The 21,942-nt window shown below is 37.1% G+C and overlaps 1 protein-coding gene across 1 annotated transcript; it reads left to right on the top strand.

The window, feature by feature from the left end:
- The first annotated feature begins 744 nt into the window (after positions 1–744).
- LOC135158016 (uncharacterized) lies at positions 745–2,259 on the top strand. Its single transcript, XM_064115258.1, has one exon. The coding sequence runs from the start codon at positions 745–747 to the stop codon at positions 2,257–2,259; it is 1,515 nt and encodes a 504-aa protein (XP_063971328.1).
- The last annotated feature ends 19,683 nt before the right edge of the window (positions 2,260–21,942 follow it).

The raw sequence follows: 21,942 nt of genomic DNA, 5'->3' as shown, positions 1-21,942 counted from the left end.
CTCTAGTTTGCAATCATAATACTACGAATTCTTAGCTGCGAGGTTGATGTGCCCAGGGCCCTGGTAGGTCCGTGACCAACCTTATAATAATAATAATAATAATAATAATAATAATAATAATAATAATAATAATAATAATAATAATAATAATAATAATAATAATAATAATAATAATAATAATAATAATAATAATAATAATAATAATAATAGGGTTAGAAAGAAGTATTTCTTTATCTTCCGTACAACAATTCATTTCTCTAATCATTAAGGATTGAGGATTCATTTCTCTAATCTTTAAGGATTGAGATCGAGAGGATGTGGAACGTGAAAGCAGAGGTCACACCAGTCATCATTGGTCACTCAGGAATGGTGAAGAAGGGAATGGAAGCCTGCATAACCAAGATCTCTCCTCACCTTCGGATGTACGACATTCAGAAGGCAGCTATCTTGGGTACAACCAGATTGATAAGAAAGACTCTCGGACATTAGTAGTGTAAAGTTCCTAGTTGCACTTGAAATTACTTGGTGCTTTTTGTTAGAGCAAAGTTATTCAAGAAAAAAATACGGACTTGATCCTGTTTAGAGGAATAATAATAATAATAATAATAATAATAATAATAATAATAATAATTATTATTATTCTGCTTAGCTCTCAATCCAATATGCTCTCTCTTACACGCTACGAGTTATGGCTACAGATACAAAGGGCAAGATGTATCTACGACAATAAACCATCTGATATATATGGATGATATCAAACTCTTTGCAAAAAATGACGATGAACTTCACAAGATGATAGCAGTAGTTAAACATTTCAGCGATGACATCAAGATGTCGTTTGGTATAGACAAGTGTGCCAAAGTTACACTTGTACGAGGAAGGAGGGTAAATACAGGCGACATGTTTGTGCAAGATGAGGAAATATCAATCAAGGAACTGACTAATGATTCGACATATAAATATCTAGGCATAGCTGAGAATGATGTCATTAGCCATAACACAATGAAGGAGAAGGCAACATCAGAATACAAAAGAAGACTCAGGCTGATCCTTAAATCCGAACTGAATGCCAAAAATAAGATTGAAGCGATCAACACTCTAGCCATTCCTGTGCTTAGATACAGTTTTGGTATTGTTAACTGGAGACTAGCTGATATATGTGGCCTAGATATTATGACCAGAAAGCAATTAACGATGCACAGATTACATCACCCAAAGGCCGCAATCGAAAGGTTGTACCTTCCCCGTGGTCTTGGAGGAAGAGGTCTACAACAAATTGAGATGGTCTGGAATATGGAAGCAACGAACCTCGCCAACTACCTATCCAATCCACCTGATATACTGACGAGTATATCCCTCGATTATGATAAATGTCAAGCAATATACTCCATTAACAAGCAAGCATCTATCTTATTGGCACAACATCGACTGACACTACCCTACGGTGAAAAAGAGAAGGCAAGACTTAAATGCTCCTTTCACAAGAAACTTCAAGAGCAACTTAAATCCAAGCGACTTCATGGCCACCATGAAAAACAGATGCATCGGGAGTTCGTAGACCAGAAAGACACACATCAATGGCTTAAGTCGGCGGGACTAAGAGGTGAAACTGAAGGGTTCGTCTATGCTATTCAGGACCAGGTGGTGAGGACCCGTGCCTACGAAAAATCTATCCTCAGAACAGGCACAGACGACACTTGCAGGATGTGTGGAAAAGAGACCGAAACAATCATGCATTTGGTATCAGCATGTTCGACTCTTGCTGGAACTGAGTACATCACAAGACATGACAATATTGCCAAACTTATCCATTGGCAACTACTGAAGGATCGCGGTAAAATGACTTGTGATCACGCTTGGGAACATCAGCCACAAACGATCACCACGATCAATAACAGCACCATATATTGGAACTGTGGCATACTAACGGATAGAACCATCAACTGCAACAAGCCGGACATCATCGTCAGAGACAACAACGTAGTAAATATCATTGAGGTCTCTGTTCCCCATGATATCAACATTGCTGTAAAGGAAAGAGACAAACGGCTCAAGTATCAAGACCTAAGGAGTGAGATCGAGAGGATGTGGAACGTGAAAGCAGAGGTCACACCAGTCATCATTGGTCACTCAGGAATGGTGAAGAAGGGAATGGAAGCCTGCATAACCAAGATCTCTCCTCACCTTCGGATGTACGACATTCAGAAGGCAGCTATCTTGGGTACAACCAGATTGATAAGAAAGACTCTCGGACATTAGTAGTGTAAAGTTCCTAGTTGCACTTGAAATTACTTGGTGCTTTTTGTTAGAGCAAAGTTATTCAAGAAAAAAATACGGACTTGATCCTGTTTAGAGGAATAAAAATAATAACTAATAATAATAATAATAATAATAATAATAATGATAATGATAATAATAATGATAATAATAATAATAACAATAATAATAATAATACATAATAATAAATAATAGTAACTCCTATTTTCCCGGGGTAGCCATTTCAGCTATAATCTGTTCTTCCAGCGGGTCCTGCATAACTTAACATGTTATTATTACCCTTATACATTTTCTTACGTCTAGCGCCTGGCAAGAAGGCAGACGTTCCCAGTTTTGAAGTCTTTGATAATTATGACTCTGCCGGAGATCGAACCCACGACCTCCTGGGCGCTCTATATCACTAAGCCAGCGTGCCCACTGAGCCACCACCTTCATCATATGGAATCAACCTAGATTGAAAGACGTGTTTCTCTATTTCTGTTTCAGGATATCCATCAATGTGAGATAAACACGGTCACACATTTAGCTCCGTTTTCTTAAACTGTAAACCTATATACAGGCCTACAATCCAAATATTTATAATTGATAAAAGATTAATAACAAACCCTGAGTTAAAAACACATACAGTATAGCTCATCATGGAAAGGTCTCGCTCGAGTGTGGTGATAGTGGCTCATTAATATACGTTGGCACGCGTCACCTATAGGATTTTAATGTCCTTCCATTAATACAATGATGGGCAACATGTTTCACTTATCTTGGCCTCATTCGATAATAGCGTTCCTGAAATAACAAGACCTCGGGATGTATCTCCTTATTATTATGGAAGCTTAAAAGTGCCACCCAGATGTTCAGATAATCATGTCGTCATGTGTACAATCCTTGAAAAGGATGATGAGATGACGGATCTCGTCGTGTCTACATCCCGTGGGAGAGATGTTCAGATGGCAAGATCTTGAATCTTATCATGTCTACATCCCATGGGAGAGATGTTGAGATGACAAGATGTTGGGTCTCGTCATGTCTACATCCTGTGGGAGAGATGATCAGATGATAAGATCTTGGATCTCGTCATGTCTACATCCCATGGGAGAGATGTTCAGATGACAAGATCTTGGGTCTCGTCATGCCTACATCTTTTAGAAGAGCTGATCAGATGACAAGATCTTGGGTCTGGTCTCGTCATGTCTACATCTTTTAGAAGAGATGATCAGATGACAAGATCTTGGGTCTCGTCATGTCTACAACTTTTAGAAGAGATGATCAGATGACAAGATCATGGATCCAAGATCTTGTCATCTGATCATCTCCTCCACAGGATGTAGATATGACGAGATCCAAGATCTTTTCATCTGATCATCTCTCCCACAGGATGTAGATATGACGAGATCCAAGATCTTTTCATCTGATCATCTCTACCACAGGATGTAGATATGATGAGATCCAAGATATTGTCATCTCATCATCTGTCCCACAGAAAGCAGACACGACGAGATCCAAGATCTTGTCATCTGATCATTTTTTCTAAGGGATGTAGACATAACAAGATTATTATCTGAACATCTGGGTGGCACCTTTACGCTTCCATATATCGTTGACTGTAATAGAGTGAGTGACGCATGGTTTAAAGAGCAAACGAACCAGCAGCCTTATAAATAGCCCCACCTCAAGTCCTCAACTACCCATATCTGGCCAGGCTCATTACCCATGATGCAACATTCTGAACAGTGTAGTCTCTTGCGATATAGTCCCACTTGAATGGAAACACATTAAATCACTAATACATCCATAACATAATTATACCATCAAGAAGCAAAACAGGCATGACGGGTAGGCCTACTTTTCCTCTCAAAAACATATTAGTTTTTATCTATTAAGATAAAATTATATATTCTCTTTATTACTTTTAGTTATCTCAGTAGTTATATTTTAAGACTAGCCATTTATAACACACAGTCAAAGAGGGACAACACGCAGTTCACTCCCCTGTTGTTATTTTTTGTTTTTGTTTTTATTATATGAGTTAGCGACATTGGTACATGGCCATCGAGGCATACAGGACACAAACGGGCAGGTATTTTAAGAAGAATAAGGGTCGGGAGAGAGGGGGGATGAAAGGGAAACAGATATCGATGGATATCTACACTGTAAAAAAAGGAAGTGCTAATTTAGCACTTACAGTGCTTGTATAGTGACTGCACTACGAGTGCTGATTTTCTAGTTTAAATTTGAACTAGAAAATCAGCACTCGTAGTGCAGTCACTATATACAAGCACTGTAAGTGCTAAATTAGCACTTCATTTTTTACAGTGTAGATATATAGATAGATAGATAGATAGATGGATGGATAGATAGAAAACTAAGCATAAAAAGTGACTTGTATTATTGCTCATCAAGATAAACGCGATTCAACTTGATGATTGAAAGTGGGGGAAACGACTCTATTTTTCTGCGATTTTTCATATAGAATACGCCCTCTTGGTCCCAATTGGGCAGATCTCCACATAGTGTACGAGAAATTGGAATATACAGATATATGTGAAATAAATGTCACTATCCAAAACTATCAAATTAAAATTTAACCCCAATGACCAGTTGTTCTATTTCTACTTCGTCTACTTATTTCTTTTTTTTTACTTTGTCAAACAAATAGACATTTGGATCATTAACAGTTCATTTTATTATAATTTCTGAAGTCTGGTTTAACTTAGACCATGCATGGTCTACCTCTGTGCTAACATTATGGAAAGCCAACAACATCAATTTTTTTTACATGGTATGTTTCTTTTGTTAATGTACTCTTATCCAATTCTTTAACGATAAAGACAACTATCTTATTTATCGTTCCCAGACAGTTAAGACTGATTTGAGAGTCAAATTAGCTGATATACTGAACCTGTACTGTTAGAGATTTACGTCACAATTGGCTATCCATAGTTAAGCCACAACTTTAAACAAACCAGAGTTTAAATTAAAACCAACTTCAGAATACGGGCCTACGTGGTGTTAGACCAAGTGGATATAAGCCATGTAAGCGAAATTGGTATAGCCTATGGGAACAGAAGAAATTGTAACAGTCTATTAATAAATTATAATCAAAGTGGCAAGTAGACAAAAATATATTATTAGACGAATTAGTTACAGGCAATATGTGATTAGATAATCCGGGATGAGACCAAACTGGGTATAGAAGACAATGTGGTTCTCGACCAATCAGAAATTACCGAGAGAGAGAGAAAAAGGAGGAAGATAGAGGGAGGGGGGGGGAGATGGGATACAACTCCGTCACCTGGTTCAAAGATGACAGAATGGTGGAGACACTTTCTATAGATCAACTTGCACCATTGAAGAACAGAGAGAGAAAGAGAGAGAGAGAGGGGGGAGAGGGGATAGAGGATAGAATTTGAGGGGGGAAATGAATATTTGAAAGTGAGATCGATATAAACGGAAGTTTTAAAGTGATGTCTACTAAATCATAATGAAATGACGAGATATTTCGTCTTATTACCAAGTCGTGGTAATCGCCATATTTTATCGACGTGGCGAGATACGTTAACAAGATAATGTCTCTTAACGTGTCGATATACAGATTTTTATAAATCAACTTGACAAGAAAACATATATCGCCACATCGACATGTAACTTATATAATCAATATGACTTTCGACATGTTAATAATTATAAAATCGACATGCAAGAATATATGAAATGTATCGCCTTCTCGTCAAGTACATGGCATGTTATTAAGCTTCAGAGATAAATGTATATAAAGAAATTGTGTGTAGGTTGTCTCTAATATAAAGTATCATAATAGGAATTTAATCATCTCCGATTTTTCAATTATGCTTGACCAATTACGATATTTTTACAATAAATGTTAATATAATTTTGTAAAAGAAAAATAACGTCGTATGAAATGTCCATCGTCCCATGCCAGTTCACATTCCTTCTCCCACTTAAATTACACACCGTGATGATTGTGAACTCCCAAGTCAGCACCGCGCTTAATTGGCTCATCACATTCACGAAGTGGTTGCTGGCTGTGTCAATCACTGCGAGCATGGCCGTCATCGACAGGGGGAATGATTAAAGTCGTGTGAGATTGCTTTCTCGACTTCCAGGCGTCATGATCTCGCTCGAGTATCCCATGCAACATACATCCTCCTATTCCTCAACGCAATTGGTGTATAGTACGGCGTATACATCCAATTACTGTTTTTTGTTCCGAATTGATTAGCTGTAGTGTATGATAATAGGACATCGTTATTTGGGTTGCTCTGTCACGCCCGTGTTCCCCGCTCATTGACCTTACAGGACCAAAGGATCTAGGTCGAACCCCCCCCCCCCCCGTAGTCTTTATACCAAGATCCGATCGCTGGCGTCTCAAACGGAACGCCACCGCTGACCGTTATTTATACGTGCACTCTTAAAGCAAAATGGGAAAAGGTTGCAGGGGGGGATAAATGCTGGAGTGTGTCTATGAATATGCACGATTAGGAAGAAAAAAAGAAGCATGCTACAGCCGTGTTTTCTCCCCCATCGCCGTGATCGCTCTCTCTCTTCATCTCTCCCTCTCCTCGATGAGTTTGTGCTGATCGACGAAACAGACTCCGCACGCAGCCAGGCGAGGGAACACGCACATTCTATTTACATCCTCCAGACCAAGTACTCTGGGGGAGCTGCAGTTACCTTCATAGCAGACTTGTTTTTAGGACGCACACGCCAAGATAAAGAGATCAGAAACACATCCCCAAAACCTTTATTGGATCCATCGTGCTGGACACAACAAGCTACTTATAGAAAACTGTGAGCTTGACAACAGGACATTTTACCCATCCGCTTCAGACACCAAGAAAGCGATTCTGGAGGAAGATTCTCAGTGAAATCGTTTCCCCCTTCCTTTGTCCAGGTATGAGGGATCTGTCGTGTAAGGAAGTGCCTCTCGAAGGATAATTAACGTAAGCTCAGTCTAATTAAGTCTCATCAAGCCACCATCTTCCCTTCCCGGCGTGGAATGAATATTATCATGGGCGGTTTGGAAGGTCGCTGCCGAATTCTACATAGGATCTACATTGTAACCATCACATGTAAGTCACAAAATTCAATATTATTATTCTGATAGGTTAAGCTCAGGCAAAACTATTGAATAACAATAATATTGCATGAAATATGCGAACAGATTTCCGTTACTTTACTGTCAATTTATTGGAATATTGTTGTTCATTATGGAAATTGAGTGATAAAGATTTGACATCTGACATGTCTGTCATATTTAAATGAATATCATCATTCATAAAAAAAAAAGATTTCTTTTAAAAATAGTAGAATCCTCCCAAAAATCGCAGTTGGCAAGTTGATAATGTTAATCTGTATTTGAACTTTCCAAAAATCGGGAGGGATGTCACTTATCTGCACTGTGGTATACAATGTTTATATAGCAATATTGACGAGTATAAAACCTTTCGGCGTTGAACATGACCAGTAATCCGATTGTCAAAATATTACTTGTTTCAGTGCAGTTCTTAAATAAAACACACATAATATTAGGTGGCATTTTATGAGATTGTTTTTAAATCTAACCAATTTCACTTGAGAATGTCTGTCAGTGAATATTAATATCCATACCAACAGTGTATACCGTATATTCTCCATGTTTTCGTGATGAAATTACATCATGGAGATTCAAGCGAAAAGGGTCCACTTTGATCGTCAATGTATCACCGTACAGATTATTGTTTATCACTGAGATTGTATGGTGACCTGATATGTGGTGCAAGAAAGACGTTCACACGCATGCTTATATAATTAACGTCCTTTTGACTCTAAACGATGGATTATTGAAATCATACGATGACCTTTCATGACAATTATTTGGTAAAGAGAGACTTAAGTCCCAAATACCTCAGTGGCGCCTGATATTTCCTGTATCAGTGTATAGTATATTCTATCTTCGCCTGAAAATCACGACCATTTTCAGCAGCATATATATCGTATAACCACACTCAAAATGTCAGAAATAAAAAATTCTCTGTTTGGTGATTGAATCCAGCATACTACATGCCCACGCATGCCTTAGGGTCAACATGCGACCGGTTGATGCTTCCTATGTGGGAAGCAAATTATCATTCAATATTGAAATGAATTTGTGTAATATTCACAGGCACCGTTTCACATATATCTTTTTTTTTATTATTATATGATTTATGTACTTAAAATGAATGCGTAATGAAAACTATATATATATTTTCAATGGTTCAGGGTTCAATCCCAAAGAATAAAAATCGTTTTTTTATTTTTTCGTGTACGGAAGAAACGCCTATATATAGATGATATGAAACGGTAAAAGTGTAATATTGTATCAGGACTGTTGATGACACTTTAACAAAAATGTTTATTAAGACAAAAAAAATCAAGAAATTATATATAATTCAATTTATCAAAACTTCATTCCTCTTGCCTCAGCCCTTCAGATGCTGAATTAACACTCTAGAAGTTGGCCTATTTCTCTATCGGGGTTCGATTTGATTCCGAATAGTTGGCACAATATCATCACCCCAAAGCTATGAGTATTTATACACCTCCAACGGTGCAGTTAGCTATTTTTCAGACCAAAGTGTGCATAAATGAATCCTTTAAGGTCAAAGATGCACTTTAAAACAATTGTATTGTAACATATCTTGTACCCTAATGGGTGCAAAATTGCAACTTTTGGGGTGTATACGAGCATTTGCGGGTGTAAACGATTTTCTAAGAGGTGCCTTTTTGCACCCTTTCACTATAGGGTGCAAGGCAACCCAGTAAAGCGTTCAGTGTTTCATTTGGAGTACAAACTTGAGGCTTCATACGTTTGTCTAGTTCATTTCTGCATTTTCAATCTTTATTTCTCCTTCCTTCCTTCTCTATATCTTTCTTTTACCCTCCCTCTCTCTTCTCTCTTTCTCTTTCAGTTTACATTCTTTCTCTCTCTCTCCTTCTCTCCCATTTCACCTTCTCCATCTGCCTAATAGCATACCTCTTTCTTTCACTCTCCCAGTTTTTCTCCGATCCAATATTTGATTTAAGATGGAGAATGTTCCGTGTGCATGATCGATGAAGTACTTATTTTGAGTACTAATTTATCCACCTAATCCATATGTGTCAGGTCTCAGTCCCATATGTTAATCTCACGGTATGTTCTTGTCATTTTAAGAATATATATAGGATGGCATCAATATATTTTTTCTCACTCTCACAGTTTCGATTCCGTGATACCAATGCCATGATATGCATGATATACACTCTATATAATTATGCTTATCCGGAATGCGTACATTATTTGGATCTATTTTAATGATTCCTTCTTTTAATAAAATCATATATAATGTACGCATAGTTGCATAAATTCTGTTGTTTCTGGTATAACCCCTTCCACAGCCATAATTGAAATGTAATTTGTGACATCAGTGCAGTATCCGTGAGTATCAATGCAACGGTAATTGTGTTCATCCATAAATGAATTAAGAAATGAATTAATGCACTGTTAAAGATAAAATTAATCCAATATGATCAACATTTAATTCAAACTTATATTATTGACGCATGTTACCATCTGAATTGCTCAGATCAATACTACATAAGAAGAGGATTATATCATTTCTGGTGTGCTTATATGATCACGATGACACCCTATTCAAGAGAAAAAAAAAACCTTTGAAATCTTGAGAAGTACAAATGAGTATATGCTTGAAGCGAATATAATGAATTTCTTCGTGCTGTCCATAATTTGTTATCATTATGTTGCATTGAGAAATCAAGACAGCTATTACTGTTTCAGAAGAGAGTAAAAATATCGACGCTAATACATAATTTTGAAGATAGATAGCACTTATTCTTTATCAGAACAGGCTCAGGAGTATACGATTGCGACGATTTCTGATCAATTTCTGTCAAAAATCACTGAAACATTTTTAATAAAAAGAGCAAATCATCCAATCGATTATAACAATGCTTTGATAGTCTACTTTGCGATTGCATTTTCTGAGAGTAATTGATTTCTGAAAAGATAGAACGTTGCCCTAAGCTCCAGGGCAGACAATCATGTATCAAAAAGATTTCTTTCTATTCCCGCGCTATTCATTGATGCATTCATGTTTTAATGATGAGTATTATGGCGTATCAGCCGGAATTATCTCCCTCTTGCCTTCAAATAATACACGATAAAGGAGACAACGATATACTATCATGAAATATTTATCATGGAACTGCCACGGGCGTAGCGTGATGAAATTATGTTCAAGGGGCACTTTGATTTACGTAGGAATCAAAGATAGGGTTTGCGGAGTACTCTATATAATATTATTTTACGATCGCTGCAATTAATAATTTAGCAGGCGTACACGATTGGAGTATTTTCTTCTGCGTGGCATTTCAGTATTTTAATCCATTTTCAAAGAGGGTGAACGGGTGGATAACCCCTTTTTTCTTGATAAACAGTTAAGGAAACAATCCCTAATGCCATGTTATTCGTTTTATTAGCGTTGAAATTTCAACTACTTTGAACAGGAGTATTCAAAAACATACCCAAACGGAACATTTTCCTTTTGTAGGTCTCCTTTATTCTTTAAAATCCTGAAGTGAAAAACATGCCAATATGCCGATATGAGTGCATGTACCCTATCTCAATCCTAAACACAGATTTGCTCGCTTTTTTTATCGAATTCATAATTTCATGTTTTGATGAGCTTTCTTAATGCGTTCATTGAGCTCTCAATCGAATTACCCATTTCCCCTCACATGACTTAAATGTGATTCGAACATGAGGAGAATTTTGCAGATGGGTTAAAATCCTGTTCCGCATTTTAGACAATGTTGATAACGTATGTCATATTCTGTACTATGTGGTGTGATCTCATCTAATCACAAAAATGTCATCATCCGTGACAACTTAATCGCACTTTGCATTTTTTGCATCAGCTCGCGTTAGCAAATAAAGCTCATACTTCATCATGTTAATAATAACATTTATTTAGAAGAAAAAGTCATGATCAGTTAAAAAAATCCACTATGGGTTTGATTTCTCATTTTCTGCCGAACGAAAATGTTTTGATGTATTTTATGAACATTTTGTCTTTCAAGATTCCTTGTATCTTTCACCCAAGTTTGAAACACCACAAAATTGAAAATACTCCGAAGATAAAGACATTTACATCAAATAACTCCGACGTGTTTGATTATCAAATTAGTTTTTAAATATATGAAATATTCTGCAATTCATCTGGATTTCATGAAGCTTTCTCATCATGCTAAAGTCAACGACCTTGTATGCTTCAAAGCTTATACGAGTTTCTGTACTCTGTCGACCTCAATGAGTCGTGATATTGGATCTTACAACTTAAAATCTTGGTATTCATAAATAAGATGCTAGAGTAGTAGTAATGATAATAAATAGGTTATTTGTATAGCGCAGATATTTACCTTATAGAAGGTACTCCTGTACCATGTATACAGATGAAATTATGTTGAAATATTCACAATAATAGGACACAGACACCTTGACACGAAGATGAGGGTTGAAAATGGCGAATGCTGTATATAGTGCTGTAATTGATTATGTGTATTCGTGATGACTGCATAGTTTACATAAGAGCCTCATGGTAACTAATTCAGCCCAACCATCATAATTCTAATGAAACTCAACGTACCCAAATTAAGATTTGAAAAGGAATACGGAAATGAAAAAAAGACTACATCAGTGGCGGATCCAGGAGGGGGGGGGGCACATCCGGCCCTTGCCCCCCCCCCCCCCCCTTTCAAGAGGCACAGAAATATTATTTAATGGGATATGTCATGCATAAGAACAAAATGCTATCGATTTGGTAGTGAAGACCCTTTTTCGTGGGGGTGTCAAAGTTTTCTTGTACAAAAATGCCCCGGAAAATCCTGGATCCGCCCCTGGACTCCTTTGTAGATTTCCCTTTTTTCTTCATATAAAAAGAAACTCTTCAAAGTAATGGAAAATACCCCTGCCCCTACCCCTTCTTATCTCGTAAACACTTAAGTTTTCTTGAACCCCTTCGGGAATTGGATCATGCAATCATTACCACAGATGAACGGCGCCCAATGTCACCACATACCCCAATGGCTCTCCTTGATATACTCTTGTGTATTTGGTATGAAAAACCCCCTCTGCTCCATTAGATACTACGCCAACCATAAAACATGCATGATGCTTGCCTGAATCACCGTCCATCGCCAGCCAGTGCGGCAAGAGGGTTCCCATCCACCCATCCATCCATCCATCCATGGCGTTGAAACAATGTCGAGTACATTGGAGAAACGCAAACAAAGATTACGGATGCAATCAGGATCGGGATGCGTTCGCATTGCATCCGAACTTGATGGTCATGATTATGTACCCGCCGTCATGATTTGCCCCATTTGCCTTTCATATCACCTATCCCTGTTTAAAGTTTAATGATTGAAGAATAATAGAATTTAGTGTAAACTTATGACTTTAATGATAAATGATAACACTCTTTGAGGAGGTTGTTTCCATTGGTGCAACTGAAAGGGAACCAGTATTGTACTTAATAAAATACTATTTTGTACCTCCTATCGTTTATGATCTTCGGGCGACAGTCATGTTTCTATAAATTGTCAGTTGTGAGGTGGGAACAATTATATTCTTTAGCTTTTGTATATCATTAATCCAGTCTACTTGAAATGGGTCAAGATTAAAGAACATACGTAACAAAGTTAACAATGCAAACAACAAGAATAATATCATCAACTCAGAATCATCCTTATTTTATTCACGATTGAAATAATAGTATAAAAGAATACCTTTAGAAGATAACTAAATTTTGTTGTTTATTCTTTATGAATTGCAAATGCATCGATAATACAAATTGATGTCATTATACAGAGCGTCCCAGAAAAAAGGAAACCGGGACATTTACGTCATCATACAATTCAATTATTCCTCTACATACATTTTGATACCTAATATGTGACGAACACCTCACGCATTAATGAGCAAGACGAGTTTGAAATTTTAATGTCAAAATCAGGTTGCGCAGAAAAAATTGGACAAGATTGGTTCGTGATACGACAACCGTGCTTATTCAACGATTGACTCTTTAGCATTTCTTTTGTATTCTTTGTTAAGTTTTTCTCACTGATCCCTGAAATGAGAATGAATTCAGATTAACACGTCAGTTTCTGCGCAAATGCTTTTTGATACGCCTCAGTATTTATCATGTTTATTGTTTGTAATGTGCCATGCGTGAATGATTTGATAAACTGTTGGTCTCAAATTAAAGATGAAATTCCACTTCTACCATAAGTATCAAATTCATAGTAAAAATATGTTTAATAATTGTGAAATCTATCTCTAAAAACGGGTTTCCTTTTTTGTTGGACGCACTGTAGCACTCGTTACTACCATATAGTAATGGCAAAAGCAAAGAACTGTGATAGGTTTGAAATCATTGTCAATGTAAACGGGGTCTGATGAACCCATCAAGGAGAAACGGTGAAGAGAAATATTGATTTGAGGAGAAAATATAGCAGGAATATCATTAAAAGGATTACAGCACTTTGTATAAGGAATCGAGTCCTCGTTGTGTATTCCAAGATGGTTTTTCTTTAGGATAAGGGTGATGACAAGGTCTGATCCATGTCCCATCCCCCCCTTTACTTCTCATTCTTAATCTCCTCCTCCTTCTTCTTCGTTTTCTATTTTTTTCTTCTCCTCCACCTCCTTATTTTTATCATTCTCCTTTTTTCTTCATCTTCTTCAGCTCCTTTTTCTTTTTCTTCTTCTCCTTCGTCTCAACCTCTTTCATCATCATCACCATCATCATCATCATCTTCTTCTTCTCCTCCTCCTCTTCCTCCTTCTCCTCCTCCTTCTTCTTCTTCTTTTTCTTTTTCTTTTTCTTCTTCTTCTTCTTCTTGTTCTTCTTCTTCTTGTCTTTTCTTGTATACCCAATTGTTGTGTGTCCGGACAGGTTGTGTGTCCGGACGATCCATTTTAAGAAGTCATTTGGAAAAATTTACAAGCGAAGTTTCATCAATTTTTAGTACAAAATGTTAGGAAATATTATAAAGAACAAAATAGGAGATGATTACAAGTATTGAATTCATATTTTTAGTGTAATCCAAAAACAAAAAGAGGGCTTCAAAAAGATAAAGTGTCCGGACACCCGACCCCCCATCCTACATGTGTTGAGAAAGGGGACAAATTTGATTATCCTTCAAAAGTTTCCTATCATTACCACCTTCAATTCAAATTTAAAGGTATTGATGATGAACATTTATTGTAATGTATACCTAAATGAAATAAAAATTATAAAAATAGCAAATAGGAAATATGGTAGGTGTTATTGATCAAGACGGGCATCAATTCGTGTAAAACTTGTCACCAATCGATCTACTTTTAAGTGCCCACAGTGAAAATGCAAGCCATTGTCAAATTTATGACTATCACCCCCTTCCTACACGTATTATCTTGCAAAACACCTTTCACAATATTCACAGTTTATTTAATTGATTAAAGAACCACTCCTTTTCAAAACAGTTGTTCGTGAATTACACCATCTAACGAATTTACACCTCTCATGATTACGCAATACTGACCCCTTTTAGCTGATATCGATTTGTATCTTCTCGTTAGATATTCCACTCTCAATTGTCTTCAAAGTTGTGCAATATTCATCGGTGAGTTCCCTGTAATTCACAGGGGATTTAGAAGGAAAGGCTGCATTTGAAATGGAGTAAACGGATGATAAAATATTCAAGAACGATCGTTCTCCTGTTTTTCAAGGCGAAATGTGACCTCCCGGCAATGCCCGGTATACACCATTTTATATAACGAAATCAGCATGATATTCAGTGCTTATATCATGGCGATAGCTCAATGCTAACATCAACCAGAATTTTCGCGTACATATATCGTCATAATGGTCACAGGTTGCTAAATATTGTTTTTCTAATTGGGATAAAATGTGAGATTTAAAACAATAAAAAATACATTAAACGAAAAGCATATAGATGCACAAGTCAGGGCATGGTAATATTTAATTTGTTTATAGGATCATGATCACCCCAAACTAATCAAACATTAATTCAGTGAATAATGCTGGTTCAATTCCCCTGTATAGATTTCGATCAACCAAAGTATATATATATATATATAGTGTTGTATTGGGGAAATATATGGAACCCTCCACCTCTTGGAGACTAACCTGAAATTGAAGGAAAAAAAAACAACCTTTGATTCAGTCATTTAGCTTGCTTACAATTCTAGAAACGTATTCAACAATCTACATTTTTTAACAAATAAAAAAAAAAGTGAACAAAAAGTGAAAATGTTATGACAGCAATTCAATAACTTGAAGGAGTAAGCGTATAATAGCTTTTGAAAGTCAATGCTCCTTGAAAAAAAAATTTTAGGAAAATAAGTATGAACAAAATAAATGGATGAGAAATGATTAGTTAGTATACCTAGGATGTGATATCAGTACAGGTCAAAAATAATTCGGATGATTCGTCCATGAGATAACGATATTATAATTACGTCTGTTATAGACTGTTAAAAGTAATATCTTTATTTGGATTATTTTTTTCTGGGATCGATATTGGCCTTTTGAAATCACAATTTCCTTACAATCTAACGATGATGATTCTGATAAGATTAGTTCCCCTTGTTAGGAGGAGAAAAAAAACGTTTGGGCTGAATAAGCTTTAGCGGAACTAAGATTTCACCGTGACTGATGGCCTATAAAGTGGCGAAATGAAATGGTATTGATGCGCAAGATTTAGGCCTCGGCATCTGACTAGTCCGGTCATGGACCTATAGGTCCATGGTCCGATCGATGGTTTATAGGGGTCTAGGACCTCTTCTTTATGGGCTTCCAGTTTCAGTGAACATCTCGTCACCCACTGTTCTCTTCATTTGCAATAATTTGCTCTTAGTTCGGACCAAATCATAACTTTGTCTGTAGAAGCTAACAGTTATAGACATGACAATATGAGAATGTAAGGTTTTGTCAAATGATTGTTGACAAGGTAAGTTGCATCTGTATGTACGCGTGAACAAGGTTCTATTCAAGTACTCTACACAATGAAAAGAATACACGTATCGATAAAGAATTGTTCCTTTTTGCCTTTCCGGATCAACTCTCTATTGTCCAACAATTGGCGGGTATAGAGTTAGGGATGAGGTTTAAGCTGGGTCGTATCGATTTTGCTAAACAGGCCGTACTTCGTCTCACACCTCCTTCTCGTACTTATATACAAAAAGGACTACATACTGCGCCTGAACCATAGAATCTTGATTCTACAGCTCTTTATCACTTACTAATTTTTCAGTCAATTTGTTTTAATAAGTTGGATCAATGATGATATGGGTATCAAATAATTTGATTCCTTTTAAACCACAATTTTCAAAATGATGTTTGGAAAGACTAAAAAGAAAAAGAAGTCCCGAAATTTCAGAAAATGGTGAAAAATGATAACACATAAATTGAAATGATAAAATACTTTTATTCGTTTATCCGTCTAACTGTAAACATGTGTAAAAGATTTGGGCTTATTTCATTATCATATATTATTTTTGAAAATAATTGTATAGCATTATGTCGTATGTTACATATGAATTTATAAAGTGGTATACATTTTTCTTCTTTTTGAAATTATTTTACTTTGAGAGTAAATCGATCTGATCGTACTAAAGTATAATTATTTTCCTACGGCTACGAACGCTCATTACGTCATTAATAAAACAATATTTATGATGATACCAACATGTTATACGTCTTACTTTGACTTCAAAAGAAGAGCAAGTTGGATAACCCCCAACGAAATTCAATTTCAATATTTGTCTCTCGTCATTCCCCCGAATACTTTGAGTCAGACCACATCTCCCGCAGACGATGTACTATTATCTTAACATGCATAATCGAAGCTTTCTTGAAAATATAATGAAACTCCTCACAAACAGATAACGCAATTATCGCGTAAATTGGCAACCCCGGAAATATTATTGAGGAAAAATTACTTGTATTGGGATAACATGGATATTGGAAATGCATTTTGTTTAGATAACGACTAATGCATTTGGACAGCATCGAGGGGAGGACGGTATGATCGTAATGAATACGAGTGTGTTTGAATTTGAGCAAGCGTCTGTCTTAATTAGATGAAACAAGGAGAGTACATAATTAATACAAACGAGAAGAAGTGCAGAGGGATAAACAATAATTGTTAAAAGCATATCACTGTCAGGACTGTATGGACGGTGTCAGGGGTGGCGACAGGGGCAGTGACCCCCTGTGATTGTTCAAGTAAGAAAAGTGTAGAAGGGGGTAAAAGAGGGGGAAAAGGGTAGACAAGGGGAAGAAGAGTATAGGCGGGAGAGGCCTGGGTCGCGTAGTTCTATGATATATATTATACGAAAAATATGACGTCACCGTTAGATTGTCTGGGGTCCTGATCAAACTATATCCTGACGAAATGGCGAAATCCTTAAAAGGTATTAAAGCACTTTTAAGGAGATGAATTAGTAGAAGTGTTAGACAGTTTCGGTTCGAACATTGTTCATATTTTGTTCAAAATGAAAGTTCTTCATATTCCTTTTCGACTGGTTTTGCTTTCTTAATGTATTTAAACTTTCAAAGAGAGGTTCCAGATTGACGGCACTCCCTTAAAATTCAAACGACGGATGTACACTGGAGCGGGAATGAGAACGTTTGGAGAGATAAAACGGTAATAAGAATTCGTTTCATCAGCTCTTGAGATTCCCAACCAGGGGGGGGGGGGGCGTTTCATAAAGCTGTTCGTAAGTTAAGAGCGACTTTAAGAACGACTGGTGATCCTTTCTTACTCGCTAAACCATCGCCAATGAACATTTTGGTGTACACCACTTAACTCAAGAAAGGATCTCCAGTCGTTCTTAAAGTCGCTCGTAACTTACGAACAGCTTTATGAAATACCCACCAGGCCCCAAAACCAGAGTAAGACAGAGTGGAGATGATTGGTGTGATAACAATGTTGATGAACTGTCGTCTTATCATTTCGTCTAGAGCATGTTGGGCATCATGTCATTAAACATATGTAATTATTATGGGAATTGCAAGTGTATGCCCCCCTCCTCTCGCTGAGACTCATCGAAGGGAAACAGGAGCTAATATTGTTCATTCAAACCTCAAACCCATTGATATTTTGAATAATCTTTAAGCTTCAACCAACATTAATGGTTATTTGGGGCAAGCTTTCGTCCACTCCCGTGGACTTTCTCAAGCCAATTGATCAGTCATTGATATTTTGATATTTATTATGTCATCTTAGTATGCATCGAATGGTTTTAGTGGGATGATATTACCCCAACTATAAACTTTTTGCTCTTATATATATATAGTACCATGCCGTGCTGTTGTCTGCTATGTATTTCTCTATACCAACAAACTGAAGCACATGCCTGATGCGTTCAAGAAATCATATAGTCCTTGATACAAACCCCTTTGGCAATTGCAATCATTACGTGCAAAGCTGTCTATTATATTCTCTGACGAAAATCTTGTAGACATTGTCAAAAGAAAAAGGGAAATAAAAGAGAACAAAAGTGTTGAAGAAGAAGCGTTGAGAGACCCCCTGGCTTATTTGCCAAGGAGAGCAATCTAAACATTTAAAATGTTCCTCTTCAAATAATGGGCATGCCCACGGAGAATTACCCATCCGATCGAAATGTTAAACTTGTAGCCTAAATCAGGATTCATGAATTTTCATGGGCACGGAAGGTGATAGGGGGATATAGAGAGATTTCTCCGACCATCTTTATATTACCTCCAACTCCTTTTTATCAGGAGACGATGTGTACATTTTTTTAGCCATGTGTTTGTGTGCCGAGTTTGATCCGCCAGAAAGAGGCCTTATGTTTGCAGATGAAAACCCTTTTTTCTTCTACATTTACCCACTTCAGCAAAGTGTTTACACTCTGCATGGTTTATGAATCTCATTCAAACTCCCCCCTCCCCTCTCCCCCTACACGCCCCCACCCTCGGGCACTCTCCCCGCACCCCCCTCTCTCTCTCTCTCCCTCTTCCTCTTTCTCACCCTTTCCTCCTTCTTTATAAATTCTCTCACTTTGTTTATCTCTTTCGTTCACTTGCTCTATCTTCCCCCTTTTCCACCCATATGTAATCCTTGGCTCCTGTATTTCTATCTTTAAGATTGCACCTATACCCCTATATACCACCTTTTTCATCTCTAAATATGTAATCTGCATGTACAATAATTCTTATCTTCGATACCCGAGCAACTAAAACTGTAAGTGTCCCGATCATTTAATGGATAAGTTTGTCTGTAGTTCGTGTAAGAAGGGGATTATAAAGTTTTTAGGACGAAGCTCACGTTGTTCGAGATTTATGTTTCCAAAGAGGCCCGGGGAGCCTCCCAATATATGATAATATTGATGACATGTTGGAGAGGAAAGTCATACTGTTCTACATCTTTACATGACATGAATACCTTGTCATCTTGCCTTAATGTCAATACCTTGCAAGACATGAATACTAATATTATAAGACCATAAGGCATTGGAGAAAACATGGGTCTGTCTTACAAAAATGCATGAGTCATTTTCAAGTGTTATGACAAACACGTTATATGCCTGTGTATTTATTTTAAGGAACAATGCATACAATATCATTAATGAGGAATTATGGCATCAATAGCTTGCCATATAGTAAAGAAAGATTGTACCAATTCCAAATCTTTGTAAGATAGGGCGCTGAGCTGTTGACAGAAGTCTAAATTGTCTAAATCAATAGCAGTGTAATACGCCTCCCAGATATCTATTTCAGAGACCGAATAATCCACAACGCATGATAACGATGCAAGAGCTATTGGATATCTGTTTGAGCTATACCAAAAGTTGAATAATGGATGACGAAAGAAAAAAAATCCTCGAGGATGACTTTGAAGATAACAAAAACATCTCACTTTCGAAAAATGCTGGCTAAAACACCAAGATAAAACGTAATAGGATCATGAAGGACAGAAGGGATCCACGTCGCACAAGAAAAGAAGGGGGTATACGACTAATGGCATTTTCCTTTCGTTTTTAAGTGCTATCGTGCTATCGTGGAGCAAGCGACCCATTCCTATGTAATCATGATATTACCGGAATAGGACCTCGATCACTCACTGCACCTAGCATAGGAGCGCATCTGTTCTGATTAAAGCATTCTTACACATCAACTTATCTACTCTCACTTCCTACCTGATTCAAATTACAGACATAGAGCCGGTGTTTGAAGGCTGCAATTTATAGATACAGAATGTGTTGGCCTATTCACACTTCTTCTTTATCTCTGTGCCTATATACCTCGGTCACATTTGCTCTACGGCGGCCGTACGGCGAGTCGAAAACAGCCGTTTTATTACTTTTATTTCAAACCACCTATAATGTAGCTGGTAGAAAACAATGTTAAAACGGTTGTTTTCGACTCGCCGTACGGCCGCCGTAGAGCAAATGTGACCGAGGTATTAATCTCCCCGTATCTCCTCCCTTTCTTGACCTTTCACTCTCTCTTTACGTTTTCCATTCTCTGTTTCCCCTCCTTTTCCTACTTTCCTCTCTCACTTTATCTCAAGACTCCCTCTCCTTCTCTCTTTATTCTCCTATTATCATGATTATTCCCCTTCTTTTTTCTTTTCTCTTTCTCTACCTCTATCCATCCCTCTCTTTCTCTCTCTCCCATTCTCTCCTCTCTATCTTTAAAATGTCCCTTCCCCAATGATAATAATATTGATAAAGTATCCTCGTGCTGCCAACATCCCAATATTCATGATATTGAACGATCCGAATGCACTTTGTACACGGGAACACATAATATCTCTCAAGTTCATGCTTTTATTATACTTCACAATCATGTCTGACAGGCAAATACGGACCTATTACATTTTTTCTTCAAATGAAAAAACAAAATGAAAAAGAAATCATAACCCCGAGAGACAATGTAAAAATTCATTTTCGGTTTTGCCTGCAAGATTCTCGTCGGTAATGATTTCTGATGTAATCTCCTGGCGGCAATCGCCAAGATAATCCCGCATAGAACCAAATGCAATTTCCGTGTCAAGCCCTCCACTTGAAAAGATCCTATAGCTTTTCACCATTGCCATGGCAACGACGTTTCAAACCAAGAGTGCGTTTATTAAAGTCTTGACAGGAAGAATTTATTTTCCAAAGCGAAACTTGATTTCATATAATGCAGGTTATTACAATGCGAAAAAAATTATGTTGCTGACAAGCCTGTCATTGGACTTTTTATTTTGATAAATTCAGATCAACAATATTGGAGGATTGTAATTTGGAAAGATGTCCACTTTATAAGTCACAAACAGGGGCAAAACGAAAACAACTGCAGGTGAAATAGCTTAATTTCAAACACTGAGTTGGACGTATAATCGCAGCAAGAATAATACCTATAGGTGAAAACTTTGTCCACCATTTCATTACGTCGCCATGTTCAATATTTTCAAGCATTTCCTTTGAGATAAAATTATTAGGGTGTTTACAGTTGATGATATTGTACTTTAAGGAGGTAATTACATCATCACGATAGTGTGGAAATCTTTGTTGTACTATACATGTATATAAGAGTTGCACACACTACGACATTT

The sequence above is a fragment of the Lytechinus pictus genome, unplaced genomic scaffold (assembly GCF_037042905.1).
Source record: "Lytechinus pictus isolate F3 Inbred unplaced genomic scaffold, Lp3.0 scaffold_25, whole genome shotgun sequence".
In the NCBI taxonomy this organism is placed as follows: domain Eukaryota; kingdom Metazoa; phylum Echinodermata; class Echinoidea; order Temnopleuroida; family Toxopneustidae; genus Lytechinus; species Lytechinus pictus.
The sequence above is the reverse complement of the archived record's forward strand: the minus strand, read 5'-3'. Positions and strand labels throughout refer to the sequence as shown.